Raw genomic sequence first — 21,651 nt, 5'->3', positions numbered from 1 at the left:
GTAGCAATGTCACTTCTGTACTGAGTTTTGCTTAGGACCCTCTGCATTTTTGATAGTGAACTGAATGCCACATGGGCTTCATTCTTATAGTTACTCTTGCTGTGTAGGTAAAACTGGCCCTACATGGGCTGCATTCCTGCCTTCAGTTGTAGTGCACAAACCCTTCAGTCTCTGGTTTCCTTTTATGTCCCCTCTTACAGGACTTCATCACTGTAATTTTCTGGCTAAAAGTATTTACAGTAATGCTTTTCAATATGGTATTGGATAGCCCTTTTTTTTCAGAACTTGGACTATTACTGATGATCTTCATAAATGTTTGAATTGCGTTATTTATAACATAGTCTTCTGTGTAAAGAATTAAAAAAATAAAATCCATACAAGTAGCAAAACAATGCAAACAGCAAACCAAAGCATTTCAGGGCTGGTGTTTCTAAAGATTAGGGTGATAGTTTTATCTTATTTTTTTTCTTTCCACCTCTTGAAACATGATCAGTCTAGGATTATTTTTTTCATTCTGAATAATACTTAAAATGAAAGAGAGCTGTTTAACACATTCCATATCCATAGAGTCTATTTATTCAGACTGAATTCCACATGGACCATGGATAATCTTTTTCCCAAATGTTTACTAGTATCTGCTCTTAACAAGTGCTGCACAATATAAACTGAAGGCACCATAAAGAAAAGGGGCATAATAAAATTAAGCCTTGTTTTTCAGCAAAGTCTGTCTTAAGATCAAGAAGTGCAAGTTTGAAATTATTTAGATTTTAAAGAATTTTAAAAGATTTTTTCTATAAAGGACATGAATCACATGAATTTAAAAGCATACAAAGAGCTGTAGCTAGTATTAAGAAATGAGCTACAAGTAGGTTTTAATATATGGCATTGAAACTAATGCTTTTAACAGAGATGAAAGGAAATCCAGTTTCATTTCATTGTTTTGTTGAAGTTATCTTTTTGCACTTGTAACCACTCTGTGCCTTGCACAGTCTGGAAAATCAGGGAAATACTGCTCTGTTTCCCTGTCCCTTCCTATCTCGGCTGGTATGTACAGCTTTCCAAGGCAGGCTGGCTGATACTGCGTGGGCATGTGTGTGGTCTCCAGTACTAACAAAGCTAATTTTGGATGTAGCTTCTAAGCACTGTTGTAATAAAATTGAAAACAAATTGGAAGCACTGGGCTTGAACATTTATATGTGATTATTTTTATATTCACTCGTGTTTCTGTTGTTGCTGTAGATACTACTTATAGTTGTACTTCCTGTTGATATTTGTTTACATGTCAGAATTAAATTATGTTTTTGAAAACTCTTCTAAATCAGTTCCCATAGGAAAAAAAGAAACAATTATTTTTAGTAACAGAACTGGAAAGATTACAGATTTGAAAGTACTAATATTTCTTCACCCAAACCTCCCAAACACGTAAGAGTTTAAAAATACTTTTTTTCCTCTTCTTTATAAAGTAAATAAATAACTTTGTTATCTCTTAGTAGATATAAATATCTCCAGCTGAGCAAACCTTTTCCTGGTTTCCTGGTTAACTGTTTGTGTTTGCTTCCTAGTCCCTCTCAGCATTAAATTATCCTGCAGGTCTTTTCTACTGAGATTTTTCATGTAGAGCAAGTTTTACTTTTCCAAAGAGACTTGCAGTTCCTTCTATCCCATGCCATTTTGTTAAAACAAAGTGTTAAGTTAAAAGTTAAAAATTAAGACTAAAGTACGTAGTTTTCAAAAGCCTTTCCCTTCCAGAGTTTTGTTACCATTCAGGACCACTCATTTAACCTGTTCATTATTAAAGGAGACTGAACCTGATGTTCTAGCCTTCTATGAGATGGAGCTGGAAAATGGATCCGTCCCTGCATACTCTTATGGTTTGCTTTGGCTTCAACTGTTTTCAATTGAAATAATTTTGCAGAGAGGGACTTTTGAGTGGAGATTGCCTAAAATGTTTCCCCCTTCAGTAGGGCAAGAGAAAATGGGAAAATATAAAAAATATTATTTAGCAGATTGAGGCTCTGAAATATAGCAGGGAAGAAAAATGTTAAGAGTGGTCTTGTTGCAGGAAGATGAAGAAGTCATGAAGAGCTCATCTGTTGCAGAGTGAAGGCCAGGTATTTAGGCTGATTACATTTGTTTGCCCTGCATACTGTTGATCATAGAGCTGTTTACTATCTGCCAGTCCCTCTCATGGTAGGGAGAGTGATCTACTCAGAATGATGGTTTACCTTCTTTCCCTTTTCCTCTCCTCTCTCTCTGTCTATTTTCCACCCTTTCTTCCTCTATTTTGTTGTGGCTTTGTTTTTGTCATTGCACCTTTAGGTACTGCTTTGACATTCAGAGACCATACCCACATATGTAAATGAATTGGAAATAATTTAAAGTAAAAAAAAAAAAAAAAGGGAATGGAATGAACTATAATATAGTGCCTTTAAAACTTCTGAAACACTTGCTGCTAGACATTTGATATCCTTTCCTCTTTATAGCTTTGCACCTCCAGAAAAAAAGTCACGATTGTGGATTATTTTGATGAATATAATAGCAGCATTGGTTTTAAGAAGAGGCCAGAATTTTCTTTCCTTAAGTGATGCCTCTTCTGTCTAAGATGAACACTCAAGCTAGAGGACAGAGGCAGGGAGAAATCCTTGAGTAGAGACTGTTCTGTGGTGGTTACTGCATAATAATTTTACTAGGAAAAAAAAAACAAGAGATGAGAAAAAAAAAAAAAAAGGATGAGCTTGGTATTTATTTTATCCCTAAGAGAAAAGAAGAATATTTATAATAACTTTAACTGCTAATTTTTATATTACAGACTACTTTGTTAATTTTTGAATGACTGGTGTATGTATTTGTCTTATGAATATGCAATTCATAATAATCCTATTTTTTTCAGGATAAAGATCATATTATTATCAGTCCACTATAAAAAACTTCTAACAGGTTTATGTATTTAGCATAGATGGAATTCCTGTCATATTCCAGTCAGCAGGGGCTTTAATATTGATGCCAGTGCAGCCAAGACTTTACCTGTGGACATTGGAATAAATGCTTATTGAAACACTCTACCATAATTACATCTTTGAGCATGTGATAACAGCAAAAAGTTACCTCATCTAACATTTAGCACTAGGAATTCTTTATCTTGGCTAAAATGTAGTATTTATCTAGTTTTAAAAGATATTGAGAAGTTCAGGACCAAGACTGCCTTCCAAAAGAATTCGGTCTGAAAACAGATCTCAAAAGAGGTTACTTTTAATGCAAGAAGATTTACTGTGCAAGAAAAAAGAAAAACCCACAACAACAACCAGCCAACCAACCAACCAACCAAAAACAAAAACCTACCAAGAAAACCCCACCAAAAAACCAGCCCTGTTTAATTGCCATTCTCTTATTTGAGCAGAAGCCAGAGTACTAGACAAAGTGCTGGCAGAATACTTGAAGGTTATAAAGTATGAGCTTGTAAAGTAAAAGTATAAATTCATTTCTGTTTCTTAATGCAATTTGGAATCAAAAACGTTTGTTACTTTCTGATCAGTCATTATTATCTTCTGCAGGACATTAAATCTCACAGCTGTGTGGAAACTTTATTAAATCTGCTACTGCAACTCCATGCTCTGTCACCCATTGATGTCTTCCCCCCTCCACCCCTCTGTCCTCCCTTTCTTTTTCTTCCTTTTGTCCTTCCCTGTGGGGCCAGCTGCCAAAACTGAGGGTTCCTGAAGATCAATTACAGAACTTTTTCTTCTCTGCTCACTTCATCTGTGTTCAGTCTTTAACATAATATGAAAGGCAGAAAGAGCTTTAGCCAGCAGTCAAATAGTGTATGATATTCAGTGCCTAAGGTAACAGTACAAGTTTGTACTCAAAATAGTAACTGAAGAAAAAAGGAATAGGTTAAATTGTAGGATTTAAAAAAAGCAAATACAGTTTTTCTATGCATTCATCTTGAGTTGTGTGAACTAGAATGTTTTCACATCTTTCCAAGTGTGTGAGTTAAGTATGTGTCAGAGGGAGGAGTAATGTAAACAAAATGTAATATTTATCTTACATGTTCCTACTTTGTTACTTTATATCCATATGATACTTTAAAAATTGAATTTTCTGATTTGGGGTAGCATGTAACTGTGCAAATTATCAGATTTCTATTTTGAGGTTTAATTTATCATGCTGTGATGTTGACAGATCCTGTGTGTGTGTACTGAGGGTAGTGTTCATCTCTCTAATTTCTTTCTGATGCTTGAAGAATCATGTCAAGACTTAAAATAGGTAGCTGTATTATAGAAGCAAATGAAAATGGAAAATTCACAGAAGATCCAACTCAAGAAATGTATCCCAGAAAAGCTGCAGATCACTCTGCTTAGGGAAGCTCTCTTGGGAGATACAGCAAGTCAGTATTAACCTTTTATACTCTTAGTCATCATAAACTGGAAAAGTCGATGATGAAAGCAAACCCTGCGAGCTTCAAAAACATGTCTTGTGCCACTTGAGGCAAAAGTTTGGGAAGAGTAGACTGCTTGCTTAGTTAGGTTGAACACTGTCTGGATGGCCAGGCTTGAAGGCTCAGCTGGCTGGTGGCAGGCAGTGATGGAAGTGAGGAGCCTGGGCTTGTTTTTTTGAGGGAGAGAAGTTTTGAGGCAGCCATAGCAGGCCCCCAGTTGACTGAAGAGCAGTTGCAAGGGATAGACAAGTTAAACTCTTCCTGGTAATATGAGAATGAATCCTGAAAAAAACCCCAAAAACCAACAAAAAACCCCCACCAAAACCAGCAACAACAAAAAACCCCTAAACCAAACAAAAAACCCCAACAACAAAAAATAACCCCAATCCCCAAAAAAACCAAGGACCCATCAACCAACTCCCCTTTACCTCCCCAAAAAAACCAAAACAAATAAACAAAAAAGCCTCACAAAACCAACAAAAGAATCATGGCTAAAAAGTTGCAGCTTGAGAGGATCAAATTTAATATTAGGAAAAAATATCTAAAAACATCTTTCCTAGAGAGGCAGTGCAGCAATGGAACAAGTTATCCCAAGGCACTTTGGAGTCTCCATGTGTGAGGGGCTTTGGACATTGTCCAGAAAATGCAACCCTCCAATGACTGAGCTGCTCTGGTGTGAGCAGGAGCTGGGACTGGGGGTCTCCAGAGGTCTCTGCATAGCAGCATTTGTATGACTTTGAATGACTTTGCCCTGATAGCCTTTTTATGTGCAAACAATGTAGAACAGAGGTATTTGCCTTCAATTTTCTGCCAATAACAGATGATTTTCCAGTTTTTCTTTTGTGCCTGGCAAAAAGAGTTAAATTACTTTTGACTGTTGTATTCAAATAATAGCTAAGAAGTGCCTGGAGGCAACTGAATCAGAGACAGGTCAGAAAGAGGTACCCCTGCATGGCTTGAGTTACTGCTTTTGAAAGCAGGCTTAGTGCTTCTTGAAATTCTGGTGAAAGAGGAAGAAATAGGATGTTATGTTACTTTTTAAAGAATTTCTAATATAGAGTCTGTTTCTGTACAGATGGGTGTGTTGTAAAAATTATATGGGAATGCTGTCTGGAAATCCTTTCAATTAATTAAAAAACCCTGTTTCCCTCTCAAGTTCTGTGGTAATGACCAAACAGTTACTGGCACATATTTTTCTCAGTTTTATAACAAAAAATTCACAAACTGCAACATTTCTGTATATCTGGAACATGTCTAATGTTTATTGGTAAATATTTGGAGTTCAGACTTTTTTATGTTTGGATTTGGGTTTATTTTTTTAAGCAGTTATAACCATACATGTGCTAATGTTCTTTCTGAAGGCCTAAAAGTTGTTTTTTTCATAATTTAGGGCTATAAGATGAAATTAACAAAATAATATATATTAAGACTGTGTGATTACCAACTGTGATTAGTTGTCCTGTTGTGGAAAAAGTGTTGTTTTAACAAAGAGATCTAAAAACTAATTTTTCCAGTACTGTGGCCTTTTAAATGAATCAGTCCTGAGGTCATTATTCCACCCATGGTGCTCCTCTCTTCTTCTGCAGTTCCTCTTCTGTCTCCTGAACTGCATGCAATTTGTCTGAGTTTTAACCATGACCCTTGCTAAAATGTAGAGATTACAATGTAGTAAGAAAGAGGTATTTGCTATATTTAAAAAGTGTCAGTGCTGATCTTTGTGAAATGTGTTGTGCCCATGGGGGAAGAGACTTACTTTGAAGTAGGCAGGAATGAGCTTGCCTAGTCGGTGGGTTTAATTTCAGTTTACAGTGGCATCTACTGATCTGTTTGGTGATACTGTGGTTTTTCATCTGCATTTCTACATGGGTGGAAGGGGTTAGGCACCGTGCTTTCAGAATGCCTGGAATCTTGTAATTTTCAGGGGCAGACTTTCTGCACTGATGGATGTATAAATCTGGTGATAGCATCTTGTACCACTTCAAAGACGACTGCGGCGACTCATTCTTCAACTTCAGGCTGTGTTAAGTGTGTGCTGTCCTTTCCTAATAAGTGTAACCGTGTCATATCTCTAGGGCAGCTCAGGGATTTTTCCTCTCTAGTTTGGCTCATTTCCAGGACTTTCTCCTGAAGCTGATCTCAGTTGCTCATCATCTGCTGAATCTTTTTACTGAAGATGCAAATGCATTGTTCTGGTCCTTGTCTATCCCTATTTTCCCAGTTGTCTCCTGGCTGAGATGGTGCCTCAATCTTCACCTAAACTGATGCTTCAGAGTTTTTCAATGCTGTTTGTACAGTAATAATTTTTTTCTATTTCCTTTTTTTGGTTTTTTTTTTTTTTTTTTTTTTTTTTGGACAGTGGAGGAACATCTGGATGAGCGTGGGGAAGATGGCTGCTCATAGAAGGGCAGACAGACCACAACAGCTATGTTTATAGATTTGGAGTTCTGCAGCTGACTGCTGTAGATCTGAGTGAGCTTGTTACTGCCTTTTTAGTGTAACTTGGACTGATTTATACCTAGAATAAAGCTGGGAATTGCAAAGTCATTCCACAAAGATCAAAAACCATAGTCTCATTTTAGCCACGCACAGGTAGCTGTGCTTTCCACAGTCTAGTCAAAAGCAATTTTCAGACCATGCATGAACTCAGTAGAAAAAAGCTAGAGTTTTGAAGTACACTGGTACAAATTTTGTGGAGCAGATAAAAAGGAATATTGCTGCTTATCTGAAGAGAAATAACAAGCTTCATTCTCCAGTGACAGCAATTACTTGTCTTTGTAGTCATACAAAATAATTCTTTTGTAAGAGAAGAAATTCCACTGTGTGAAAGCAAATATTTGAAATGGAGCAAGTGGTGTGTGTGGAAATTTGATATGTTCATGTAACACTGTTTTGTATAAAGCAAATAGATATTTTTCCATTACAAATGGAAGAGCTTGAAGGTACTGGAGACGAAATTCACTAAATAATAGATATGTCTTCATTCCTTTCCCCTTTTTTATTGACTTCTCATTCATGATACTGGACTATTTACAGTCCTTACTTGCAGTGCTGTTATTATCAGTGCCCTGATGATGCAAAAGAAAACACTTTTTAATATGTTGTGATATATATGTAATGGTTTGTATTTCTGTTTGTGTTTTTAAGGACAAAAAGTACCACTAAGTATAATGTCATCAGATACCACACTTTGACATGTTTATCTGAAATGGTGATCCTTTGAATGCTTTGGAAATAGCACTCTGGTGCACTAATCTCTGGGAAAGTAATTTGTATCATTGTTGGCTCCTGTGTTTAGCAAGCAGCTCAGCTGACAGACTGTACATTATACAAAAATGTTTGTGACTCAGCTAACAAAAACCCAATGAAGTATCTAAATTAGGAATTCTGGTTGCATGCCTTTTTTATTATTACTGCATGCTGTCCTCTCTTACTGCAGTCAGTCCTCTGCAAGTGTATGTGGATGTTGGCAAGACCACACTCCATTAGCTTGATATAAGCAGCTATTCTACTTAAAAGAAAATTTGCCATTTTCATAACAAAAGTAGAAGGCACAAGTCCAGAATAATAGAAGGCAAAAGTTTATCACACTTTAAATTATATTTAATTATAGATTGATTCTTTTAAAATAGCAATGTGTGTCTGTAGCCTTCTTTTCTTGCACTACATTCATTTAGCTGTCAACCTTTATATATGGCTATATGGAGGTAAACAATTGCAGTGTGTATTTTCATAGTAGACTGAAATATGTATGCCTTTTATAAATTCAAATGAATGTTCATGAGAATGCTGTTTATAAAGAAAAATCAGAAAAATAAGGTAAAATATCTAAAAGCCCAATGAATAGCTGAAAAGAAAGTAATATAAAATCTCCAGTATAAAACTACGACCTTATTTTGTTGCAAAATTTATTAATAGCTACCTCTGAGAATTCCTATAATTTACTGAGTGACGTACCAATTTGACAATATCAGGTTTTAGAAAAACTCTTGTCTTATTGCTATTATATGGACTTTTCAAGCAGAAATTTTTGCCAGACGAAGAAAAGCAAACAAGACAAAAACATCTTTATCTGTGCATACTGTGCTGAGACTTTGGGAAAAGGAGAAGGAATGAGTATTGATGCCTCTGTTTTCTGTCCTTCCTGTAGGTGTGCAGGACCCTCACCATGAGAAGATAATTACTGTGACTACTAATGGGAGTATTCACAGCCCCAAGTTTCCACACACATACCCACGCAACACTGTGCTGGTGTGGAGATTGGTAGCACTTGATGAAAACGTATGGATACAACTTACTTTTGATGAGAGATTTGGGCTTGAGGACCCAGAAGATGACATTTGCAAGTAAGTTACATTCCCCTTCACTTAGGAAATTCTGAAAGGATGTGATTGAGATAAGAAAATACTATTGTTTGAGTTTTGCAAAATCGACACTTGCATGTTAATTTATGTATAAAATGGATCTTTTAAAGTATTGGTTTATTATTTTATTTTATAGTGCTAGGGGAGGTTTTCATGCTTGAAAGCTCTGTGGTGCTCCCATTTTTACTTCTTCATTCAGTATCTAGGCCATAGATATATTACAACACAAAAATGTGACATATTTAATCTCCCTCTCAAGTGAAAGTTTTGACATCTGGGAAAATATTATTGACGGAGTGTTAGAATGATGAATGTCTAATTTTTACAGAGTAAATTCTGGTGAGTAAGTTACCTGAAGGAGAATTCAGGTCATGACAAAAAGTACTACATTGCTGTTTAAGACGCCCCCACACACTACAATATTTTAATGGCCTTAAATTGTCAAGTTATCTGTGAAAAACAGCACTTAAAGTACTGTGCTAATTGACATTCTTCAGTGGTACTGTTTTAGTCCTGACTTCAATAAGCATCTGCATACTCAGTCACTGGCAAAGGTTTCTGTAGGACTTGTGGAATCTCTGTTTCCTTCCAGGATTCTCAGCTGAAAGCTTTGTAATTTGGGAGAGAAACAGTTGTGACATAACAGGCATCAGCACAGATGTAGTTCTGAACCAAGCCATGTGGTTGATAAAGTTTTGGATGTTTTGTGAGGCAGTAGGAATGATATTTCCTGTGGGAGGGTGAAAGAGGAGAGACCCTAAACTCTTGTATCCTATATTTGTCTGACATCTCAGCAACACATCATAAAAAGTCCTGATGTGTGAATAGTGGTACATTGTCTGGACTCTTCAGTAAATTAAATAAAGTATGTTATTTAAATGGCATTTTCTCATTTGATTTCTTCCTGGAGAAGTACTTCACACAAGATTTTTGTTTCAAAGTAATTTTTTGGGGGTTTTTTGTTTTTCTGGTTTGTTTTTTATTTTTGTGTGTATCATACACACATTTGGCTTGATTCTTGTTTTCAGTTTTTCTAATTAACTGTTATTCCATTGGTTTTACATGTTGTATCAACTTTTAATAACAAATTTGAATTTTTTAGAGTTTTTTAAAGGTTATTGTTGCACTTATCCTTAGTTTGGGAGAAGGTGTTTATAACAGATAGATAAATATCTTTTTCTCATAATTCTAAAGGAAATAATTACCAAGGCCATATCAGTACTATACTAACAACTATAAACATAGATTTGCTTGAATGAGTGCACTCCCTTTGCACAATAAGTCTTTTCTTCAAGTAAAAACTTAGCTTGCTTTTTCTTTGCACATGGCAGAGTGAAGTGGCAAGTAAAAGAAAATCCAGGTAGGCTGACTCATTCATCCACTTGCAAAAAGAGAAGATAAGTTAAAATATTTTATAATATTATAACTAGAACAGTATTTTAATTGTGAGTAGATTTATTTTAAGTAAACAAATGCTACATACAAAAGGACTGACAAATTAAGAAACAGTAGCAAGTCACCCAGAATCTTATCACGCCCATATTTGTGCAGGGATACCAGGAACTTGTAGGACTGCAATTCCTGATATGTGTCCTGCTGAAAAAATACTGGGCTTTTTGGTTTGGAAGATTAAAAGGAGAGTTATATTTCTCTCTGGAAAAGATTTATATTTTTGATTTTAACTCTAGGATTCCTCTGAACTTTAATTTCAATAGCAAGTTCAGTAAAGGAAGAGAAATTGCACCTTTTTTGATGTAAAGGGAGTATAAATAACTAACAAGTTGAGGAAATCACTAAGAGACAGATTAAATATGTAAAATAATTCTACACAGGTCAAGGAAGTTACCGGTTACCTGAGTAATATCTCTTTACGAGTTATGTCTTGCATTCGTTACCCTTAGGGTTCCTAATAAAATTATTTATACTTCTTCCAATACTTTGTGTAGAAAAACTAAGGGTTTTTTATTGACTATATCCCACAGTATTTATTACTACACTGTTTTTCTGCCATCTTGAAACTCTCAAATTAGTGCTGTTGATGCAGAGTGCTCAACCATTTCTCCAAAAGCAAGTTTATATGACAAAGGACAGAATGAAACATTGTGAAGTTTAATCTGTTATAATTCTATACCTTTAGCTCTGACATATGACTGAAACTAATTAAAAACTGCAGCCAGGAAACATTAGGCTTTCTATGCAGAGTAGAGTGTGTATCAGGATATTTTCTCCCTTCTGTAGTGTATGAGACAACATCATGAGTTACCTGCTGTGGTCATTGGCACAGTTTTCAGTCCCTCTACCTGTTTCTTAAGCTGCTTGTTCTGGGTAATGCCAGAACTTTCTCCATCATCTCTGCAGACTGTGGTGCCCTGTGGTGTCAGCTCATACAGCCAATGAGAGAATGGTCTGGAGTATATCAGCTTAAGATAATTAGCGGTTTTTACATTTCCTAGTAATTCAAATACTGCTCAGAATTTGGAGAAAAATGAAACTCAAGCATATCCAGTTGTTGCAAGTGTTTTTTGTTTAAAATAGTTCTATAACAGGAATACAATAGTAGTGCGACTAAAAAATGTCATAGATGTATCCTGAAGCTATGGCAAATTTTTTCCTGTACCTGACTCTGGATTTCTTCAAAGTCAGTTCTGACATTTTAGACTATTCAGTGAAGTCTCTTCATCTAGAGCAAATATCACATTTTACAGACTTTTGCAGGTACCAGTCTTTGCTCTACTTCAAATATTTTCCCAAATGCAAATCAAAGTGATCCTGCATGGCTTTTTTTTTCCACTCAGATTTTACTTGCCATTCAACTTACAGTATTTACTAATGTAGCAAATTTGCTTTACAAAAAATTCTATGTTAAGGCCAGCCCTTCTGACTCAGCCTCATCTGTACTAAAGCGCACATTCTGCTAATCCTCAGCAGTCTTAAGCATGATTGCTGTGTAAATTTAAATTATAGGGGTTTTAGAATAAAATTCTGGTATTTTGCCTGTATTTAACTAGGTGATTTTTATACTGGTTTACAATGGTGATGTACTTGAAATTCAGGCACATTGTGTTTTCATTCCTTTAAAGATAGTCAATGCTTTTTGGTTTTTGTTTTCTTTTTTCGCAATAGTTCTACTTCATCTGCACTTCATCCTTCCTATGGACAAAATGTTAAGAATCCCACTGTGTCCTTTCCAAAGGGAACTACAACAAACTCCACTTATTTTTGGAAACTAGATCCATACATGTGTCTAGAAGAGGTGTAGGTCATTTGGTTGACAGTAGGGATATATAAATCTCTGCAATATTACGGTAATTTCAGTTTCATACACTGTGTTTGATTTCAGTTGTGACTTGCAAAAGAAAAATGTTACAAGCAAAAAAATCCCCCTTCAAACCAGCCAAACAAAAAGGAGAAGGATGTAACTCTTGGGTGTTTTGTGCAGTACTGTTCACATGATAAAAGTGGCAGTGAATTTCTAGCAGAGGCATTGCAAATTTGGATTGCGTACGCCTGCCCTTTCTGATGAAATGAAAATGCAGTTTTTCTGCTGTTGATATGGTAGCTGATATGACAGGTCATTATTTTCATGCTGGTATCCCCTCAATCCTGTTTTAATCATATAGCCATTAGATTCCTGGGCCAGACAGCTCCTATTGCCAGGGAGCTGCCATAACTCTTCTTGACCAAAAACTGACTTTTGCTCAGCTGTTGCTTGTTGTTCAAATTTTTACTTTCTGTCAATAAGAACATGAAGTGATAACAGCTTTATGATTAACTCCTCTGTGACAGGAGGACATAGATTCAGCTTTCTTCCAGCAAGAGCACAGATATTACACTTGACCTTGAAGGGAAGTCTGATGATGTGAGTTGGTTGGAGCATTACAGTGCAAGGCACGAATGGGAAAGGGAGAGGAAAGAATCTTTCTTCCATCAGGAGCATGTCTCAAACTTGCTCTTTCCCTGTGCGTGGAGTGGCTCTAGTTGTTCATCTGAGTAGTGGTTGCAGCTGTTCTTTCTAATCATCTGATGATTACAGTCTGAATTTTATTAGATATAATAAAACACAGAAATGTGTCACAAATCCAAAGTGCAATTACAGTAGATAAGGTGATAAGAATAAAATGCACGAGTAAAAGGCTGTGGAACTAACTGATAGTAGACTAATAAATACCATTTTAGCAACATCTTCATTTTAGGATGGTTACACTAATTTCCGACTCTCTTTAGGCCTCTAGTAATTTAAATTATCAACTATAGTTTGTTTAGGGGGGAGGGAGGCTTTTAGCAACTGCAGATGTGAGTCTGTTCATTTACGTGTATAAGTAAAGCATTAACCTATAATGTTTTGAAGGAGACTTAAAAGCTTGTCTGCTTGATATGTGTAATTTGTGGAACTTTTTCCTGCAGAAAATTAGTTAAGCTGAAGGCACCCATCAGTGCTAACATAGGGTAAAATCTGTATGACTTGGTTTTCCTCTTCCTGTCAAATTCAGTACTTAATTTTTTAATCCTGGGAATATTTTTCCTCTGAGGATTCTTAGGATGATGCTTTATTATTCAGTGCCACATGTATTAAATTCAGTACCTCCCCTTTCCGTGTATCCTTAGGCTGCTTTCATTCACTGCAGATCTGTTGTGACTGAGTTATTGCCTTCCATTCATGGAACATCCAGATTCTGTGGTAGAAGCTGTAATCCAGACTGCTTCAACAGTCATTTGGGTTCCTAATGAATGTGTTGTTAGGAAATTGTTTATAAGAACTAAAGAATTAGAAGATTTGACTTAGTCTGACAACACAGAAAAAGGTGTATTAAAGAGGAAACATACACACACACTGTCTTTCTTCTGTGGCTGTGAAAAAGGAAAATGTTTGCTTAGCAGTCTTTTTTACCTTTTTTTTTGCATAATTTGTTTCAAATGACTGCTAGACAGTGATAATTTACAGTAAACACAATAAAAAGACTGAACATTTTTTTATGTAATTTTCCAAACAGACCTTTCTGTGTAATATAAGACACAGTGAGTTACTTGCACCATATGGAACTTTGTTTCTTGTTATTATTACAGTGTCTAATATGTGAGTAAAATATGCATGCGTGACTCTCTAACGCTTCAGTAAAAAAATTTTGCTTCTGTTTTGCTCCTTTGTATGGAAGCACCTTGAAGCATCAAGAGTGTGCATGCATGAAAGGATAATATCAGCATCATTTTATTCTATTCAGAAGAAACTCCTGAGTTCTGAAGAGTTTCTTCTGAATAGAAGAAAATGATGCTGATATTATCCCCTAGGGCAGGTTGTTTTTCCTGTTCTACCTTGGTGCATTGTAGAGTCAATGTTAGTGTATGTGTGAAGACCACACCAATATCAAGCACAGATTTGTGAAAGAAATATCTCTTCACATAAGTAAGTATTACTTCTGGGGCTTTTAAGGGCAACAAGTTCCTTATCAAAGTCTAGGTCCCAAGAAAATTGTTTTCTGGACACAGTTGATGGGCTGACTTTACTATCAGTGTTAAGTTCTTCTCATTGACTGTGGTTTCAGAGGGTGAAGTTATCTCCTGAGTAAGTACAAAGTTCAAGTTGGCTTTGAATAACTGGATAAGGACCTTTCAGTGAACTCTGTATTTAAAGTGGAATTGATGCAGACAATGTTCATGGTGACTCATGTTGCTAAGTAGCTGGGCTTCTGGGATTTTTACTGCTTCCTCACATATTTCTGAAGATGAAGGGGTTGCTGCTGCCACCTTTATTTGAGAATTCAGAAATGAGTCCCCAGGAATTTTAAGGCTTCAAACTGGGAAAACCTCCAAAACATTGAGTACTAAAACCCACAGAATCCTGAAAGCAGATGTGAAAGTTATAGCGAACACTAACCCTTGAAATTCTTTTCTTACAGCTGTTGCCTTAGTACTACAGTATGTTTGATTTTAACCACCTGCTTTTTTATGAGATAATCTCCAATGATTTGATGTTCAACAAGGGCAAGTGCTGGATTCTGCACCTGAGGTGGGGCAACTCTGGGTGTACAGAAGACCTGGGAATGGCATGCTGGAGAGCAGTGCCGTGGAAAGGGGGCTGGGGATGCTGGTCAAAGTTAAACCTGAGTCATGGTGCCCTGGCAGCCAGGAGGGCCAGCCCTGTCCTGGGGGGCATCAGGCACAGCATCACAGCTGGGCCAGGGAGGGGATTGTCCTGCTCTGCTCTGAGCTGGGACAGCCTCACCTTGAACATTGTGGCAGTTTTGGGTGACACAATATAAAAAAAAAAAAAAAGCTATTAATGAGTGTGCAGAAGAGGGCCACAAGGATGGGGAAGGCTCTGGAGGGGAAGCTGCGTGCAGAGCAGCTGAGGTCACTTGGTCTGTTCAGCCTGGAGAAGAGGAGACCTCATTGCAGTTACAACTTCCTCGTGAGCAGAAGAGGTGCAGACGCTGATCTCTCTCTGTGGTGACCAGCCATGGGACCCGAGGGAATGGCCTGAAGCTGTGTCAGGGGAGGTTTAGGTTGGACATTAGGAAAAGGTTCTTCACCCAGAGGGTGTTTGGGCACTGGAACAGCTCCCCAGGGAAGTGGTCACAGCACAAGCCTGACAGAGTTCAGTAAGTGTTTGGACAATGCTCTCAGGCACAGGATGTGACTCTTGGGGATGATCCTGTGCAGGGCCAGGAGTTGGACTCTATGACCTTTGTGGGTCTCTTCCAACTCAGAATATTCTGTAATTCTGTGAGATTTGATATGTGGGTGGGCTGGGCTCTGTTTAGGTGACTCTACATATCAGTCATACTGAAGTGTCTCATAAATGGCTGTAACTTCTGCAAAAATAACTGAGTTAAAATTTATTATAACTCTGTTCTGTGACTCAGATCCATTTGGAAATGAATGATTCAGTAGTATACCGGGTTATAAAAAGCATATGAACTCTCATTCCTCAATACAAAACATTTAATTTTTTTCCCAACACATAAATAACTTGTTAATAATTTTTATTCAAAGTCTGAAAGGGGGACATATAATTTAAATGGTTGGGATGAGTTCTAGCATTCAAGTGTCTTGGTTTAATTGAAATACTGATGGCAGAGAATTAGCATGAAGTACCTAATTTAATCTGAAGTCCTTTGTAGCAGCATTAATGTTTTATCAGTGGCAGAAAGGTGGCATTTTGGGAACAGTGTGTAGAAAATTACATAAAACTTATCTCAATGTAGGCTGATGGAGTAATTTCTTCTGATGTTTGTGGAGTGGTTTTTTATGGTTTTGATTTTTAATTGTTCGATCCATTTGCAAGAGAACTAAAAAGTAGTGCTAATGCAAGAGAAGTTTGGATGCTAAATGTATAAGAATGGGGATGGAGATGAAAATTTGTTAGAAGTTATATTGACTTAGGAGCAGAGTCCTCTGATTATCTAAAAATTCTTCTTTTATATGTAAAGAAAATAGTTTTATACTAGAAAAGTTATTTCTCTCATGTGAGTTGCAATGTAACAATATTATTTCAGTTTAATGAATAGAATTCTAATGAAGAATCCAACAAACTTATGCTTCCTGCTTTCTTAGTGTTTTAAAGAAAAATTAAGTGGATTTTTTTCATAAAAAGAAATATCTGGATCTGTTTCTTCTCTATTCTGATTTCATTGATCAGAGCTATAGTGGGTCTTGGGTTTTGGTGGTTTGGTTTATTTGTGTTTTTTTTTTTTTTTTTAGAAATATCTTCCTTTTGGATATTGCATTATTCCAGAAAAAAATTCCACATAGTTCAAACATTAACTCATCTTTCAGCTGGTCCCATCCTTTTGGTTCTTTTGGTTTAGCTGCTGTCCACTGTTCCCAGTGTGGCAGAGGTGTGTACAGTATCACAGAATCAGAAGTATATCCTTTCTTTCGGGTTCTCTACTGCTTATTAAAAGCTGCTTAATACCATTCTCATGATAGGAGATTTATAAGTGTGACAAAGCAGATATCACAGGCAATAAAAGAGGATAAAAATAAATCAGGAAAGCAAAGCTCAGTGTGATTATAACTGAGGCTACTCTGTAACACACATTTCTGAGGCTTCAAGAAGAGTAAACTCTTCTATTGTACAGAAAGGACTTAAAGCTGCAAAATTGTATTCTCTAAGCAAATCAGAATGAAACATAAGAAAGGAAAAGGGAAGGATGCTTCTCTGGGTGGAATGGGAGGACAGCAGAGCACAGGTGATGTGATCAGAAGGGCACTCTGCACAAACCAAGAGACTGCATTCTCGCCCACCCACTTCCTTTTCCCTTAATTTCTGTAAATGCAGCATTCATTTTTAGTATCCACTGTTTCTAGAGGACACTATAATAGATATTATTTTGGAAGTAATTTGACACCTGTTTTCACAGCCTGGATGAGTGTGTAGAAGAACGATTGCTGATAAGTGGGCATTTGACATAATCCCTTCCTCCTTTTTCACACCACAGACTACAGTCATTGACTTAAAAAAAATTTAGACTTCTTAAAATTTCTTCCTGGTCCTCTCAATCTCGAGCAAGCAGTTTGAATAAAGTAAACTGTGCCCCCATGATCAAAATATTTTTATAAACGACCCTAATCCTAATTTATTGCTTCTGAAATTGTTTTATGTTACCGTTGTTGGCAGTGTTTCTAATGGTGGAGATTGAAGTTCTTTTCTTTGAATGTGGATGTGGAACTGATGGGTCTTGCTTCTTTCTAGGGTGTTCTGGCAGCAGTTGTTATTGATGGAGTTCTCCGGCTCTCACCCTACCACTAATTAAAATACAGAAGTAAATCTCTGCTTGCAGGGGCAGAGGAACTACTGTGAGCCACCACCACCTGAGCTCAGGGACACAGACAGACCCTGCAGCCACCTTTGGTATCTGATGAGGCCCAGTTTAGCCCCTGACAATATGACTCTGCAAGCTGCAGAGTCAGGACCAGCAAAACAGTCTAAAGTTACCCCGTGTAGTGTCTAAATATGTCAGTTTAAGCATAGCATACACTCCCTTCCTGATGTTTTCTGATTACTGGAAGTCTAAGTGCAGTTACAATATTAGACTCACCATCAGGTGTAAAAGCAGGATTAAACAGGAATAGCAGACATTCCAGCTCTGCCGTTCCTAGATGGACAGTGTGTTTCTTCACCTGTTGTGCAGCTATTTCTTTTACCTTTCTCCACCTGCCCGTTTCCTAAATGCTGTCTTTGCTTCTTTAAGTGTATAATCAACATTTTAACAAAGTATGTTTATGTTTTTCACATGCAATTGTAGTCAGACAGCGTTACGAGCAAATATTTTCAGCCAGACAAGTTAATAACAATCCAGTGTTGCACTCAATGATGCTCCATTAGGATAAAGTAGAAGTAAGATGTAATGCAATTTACATCAGTCTGATCATCAGGACGTCTGAGAAGATGCAAGTGCATCAGAAACTGTGGAAAGAAAGATGCATTATTGTAAAAAATATTAGGTGGTCATATGGGAGTATTATAGGGGTTTTATAAGACAAAATTACTAGATCATCTCATTTTCTGAAGTAGCATGTGAAGAGGGAGACCAGCACTGTAGCACCGATTATTAAGACATATCTCTTCAGACTAGTCTTTGATTCACATACTGTGGCTGGACTGAAAATAGATTTGCATAATTTTATGACCATCAATTTTTAACTAGTAAAACTGAAGTGAGAGCAAACTTCTTACACTCCTTAGGTGAAAAGTGATCTCCTGCTAGGATGGGGAATACATTTTTTTTCTGGCTCATGCTCTGGTCTGTTACATTACAGGGTGTTTTCACCCTCTGTTTGAGTAGCAATTACTAGCCTGTCCTGAAGGGGATATCAGACTTTGTGAGAACTGCTCTGTCCTGGATTGGTAATTCCTGTGTGCAGGTGTAGCTGCCAAGAGGCCATATGTTATTGTGAGCTAGAGAAAATAAAGGTATTTTCATTTAAATGAACATAGATAGAGCCCCAGCCTCCCCTGAAGTAGGCAGGAGGAGGGGGAGGGAATGTGAGGAACTTAGCCAGGCATGCCACGGTGTTCTAATATCAGAGGCTGCTTGAGGGGAAGGGAAGCAGCCCTGGCAGAATCTTCACATTGATAAAAATGCCCCTTACACACCTTATGGGTTTTTTTTCAGCAAAAACTATACTTTTGAATATTGCTTAGCCAGTAGTTTGCACATGATTGACTGGAGCCATTGCTGCATTCCAGGATTTATATCCTGGAATATCTTGGAGAGTACATAAAAAAGAAATTACTCATTGGGATACTAGCATAAATATTTCTAATGCTGCTTGAAAAACAATAATATGTGTGTGTGGATTCATAGAAGCTGGAACAGATACATTGACCACTGTGAACAGTGTGAGTAGTGGAAGAAATATTACAGTGGCTTAGAAATAGTGCTTTACAGACTTGGCTGTAAATGGGAACTCTAAGGTCCATTAGAGTTTTGGTGTTCTACAAAATGTTGATCTGTACAGTAGGAACATGTGATTTATTATGATTGCTGTATTTCCCAAGATAAAATATACCAGACTTTACAGAGGAGTCCTGGGAAAAATTTGGTGAGGCATTTAGTTCTTCAAAATCTGGAATGTGAAGTACTGTACAGTGCAGGATACTTATTAAGCTGATTCACTCTGTGAGGAGAGACAGCAGCTGCATCTTTATGAAGGCAAAAGTGCTTTGGAGTGTGTAGCGTCCAGTGCAGCAGGACACCCTGAACTTTGGTGTTCATTTCCACACAATGTTTTATTGTAACATAACAATAATAATAATTATAAGTCAGGTAATGGCTTGCATAGCAGAAGACAAAGCAAATAATAGAAGTACTGCTGTACAAAACAGTAAAATACTTTGTCCAATTACCATTTTTTGTTGTGTGTGTTATTATTTAGTTCATAACCGGTGCCGAATACTAAGGAGGCCCACTGAATAGCACAAAGTAGACAGTTGGAGGTGAAATGGTACAGGAAAGGGTTTCTTGTAAATGTTACCCATCTTTAGTCCTTGAAAAGTAACCTTTCCAAGTAACTTTGTGGAAAATCTTTTTTATTTACTGTATTTTATAAGACTACAGGAGAATCTCTAGTCAGGTAGGAAAAAGGTAAGTGTAGCATATTAACAGTGAGTGTTGGAAATCCTTGGGATCTTCATCTACACAGAACTTAATTCTTTGTATTTAAAGATAAAGGCCAAAGTAAGTACATGGACTGGAGCATCATTTGCAGACTTATTTGTATGTGTACATTTTTTCCAAGCTCGCCCTTTTTCCCAAATTCTTCTTTGATATAAAGTAATAGTGATGGTATGAAATGCCATTATTTGGTTTATATGTCTGTTGTACTCATTAAAGGCCATTTTTGGACCAAATTTAATCTGTGTTTAAAAAAAGCTAAACATATTTCTGACTGGCATTGGGAATACTGTCATTCTGTAATACAATGAAGGTAAGTGTAAGTAGCTTGTAAGAAATTTGACAATCGGTGTTTTAAAAGAAAGAGTTTGGGAAACCATCTTCTTTTCTTACCTCCAATTCTGATCTGCAGGATTATACTGTCTCTTTCTATAAGGTACTTATTCAAGTGCTTGAAATGCTGTATGAATAGAAGTTGTATGGGTATAAATTAGTTTGTAGCAGAGGCTGAATTCTGTGGGTCAGTAGTCCTGAAATTACTTGTTTATGTGCTTAATCCATATCAGTAGTGTAATATATGCTTAAATAGTTGAAAGCTTGCTGTTTGAACAAGCTAGAATTGTTTTTGTTTCAGAGCCTGAAGTACATATACAAATGTAGCTAGTTTGCAGTTTCTCATTCTTGTCCCTTTGTCCCCACAAGGCAGATGTCACTTTCAGAGGCTATGGGACATTCATGTGCTCATGGTTGAGGAACATCAGTGTTATCAGTGCACCTAGATATCAGTCATGAGGATTTATTTCTTAGATAAAGTTGTATGTCATCTTCCTAGTCATCAGGGAAATGTTTTCGGCAACACAGTTTATTAATTGGCACTGAAGCAAACTTTTGATATAAGTGGGAGTTTTTAGGAGAAGAGACACATTTCTTTAGGTTTCTTGTTTTTGCATGCAGTGCAAAAATGCATTCACCAAGGGAAAAAAGCTGCTTTGCAAAATGTGTATGTCTCATGTTCACACGGTACTGACCCACAGAAAATGGATAATATTTCTGGTAGACTAGAGTGTGGTAATGCAGCAGGTAATTTCTCCAAATCAAACAATCAGTGTATCCTTTTAATAAAAAGGGTTTTAATGTTTGAAGAGTAGAATTTGGGGGCTTTAACTCTGTCTTGTTTTTCCTTTCCACTTGTAGTGTGGTTAAGTGTATATTTATGATCAAAGTGGCTTGCAATGAATGAAAGGGAAGAGAATTGAAATCTAAGGATTAAATTTTTTTTTCCCTGTGTATTCTAAATAACAAGGTAGAAATACAGAGAGAGCTGTGTGGTTGTGTTAGAAGCCTCAGGCTGTTATTAATCAGTGTGAGAAAAGATTAAACAGGGAGAACCATGGCAACTATGTAACATTTGTGAATGAATCTGTGTTTCCATAAGGCAGTTCCTAATGCGCAGTGTTGCATAATCTAAAATAGATGTATTCAAAGTAGGTTGGCAGAGAAACTACAATCCATATTTGGGGAATGGCAGTTAGAAATGTTCTCTGTTTATACCTTGAGTATCTTTATTTCATGGAAAATGTAGACATGCCAGGATACTTGGGGGTTTTATGCTCATTCGTTGGCTGGAAGTGATGTCTACTGCTAGAAGTGATGTTTGTATATAATTAGACATCATTTTCTGAGTACAAAAACTGACCTCATCAGTTATTTATTTGGATTATATCTGGGTTTGTTGTTT

General features: G+C 36.8%; 1 protein-coding gene across 1 annotated transcript in view; it reads left to right on the top strand.

Moving 5' to 3' along the window:
* PDGFC (platelet derived growth factor C) overlaps positions 1-21,651 on the top strand; it is a 122,315-nt gene that overhangs the window by 61,520 nt on the left and 39,144 nt on the right. Inside the window, exon 2 of the mRNA XM_059471376.1 lies at positions 8,583-8,778. Coding sequence (XP_059327359.1) covers positions 8,583-8,778 — 196 coding nt within the window. The remainder of the gene's footprint in view (positions 1-8,582; positions 8,779-21,651) is intronic.

This window comes from Ammospiza nelsoni, chromosome 4 (assembly GCF_027579445.1).
Source record: "Ammospiza nelsoni isolate bAmmNel1 chromosome 4, bAmmNel1.pri, whole genome shotgun sequence".
In the NCBI taxonomy this organism is placed as follows: Eukaryota; Metazoa; Chordata; class Aves; order Passeriformes; family Passerellidae; genus Ammospiza; species Ammospiza nelsoni.
This window is presented reverse-complemented; position numbering and strand designations above follow the sequence as displayed.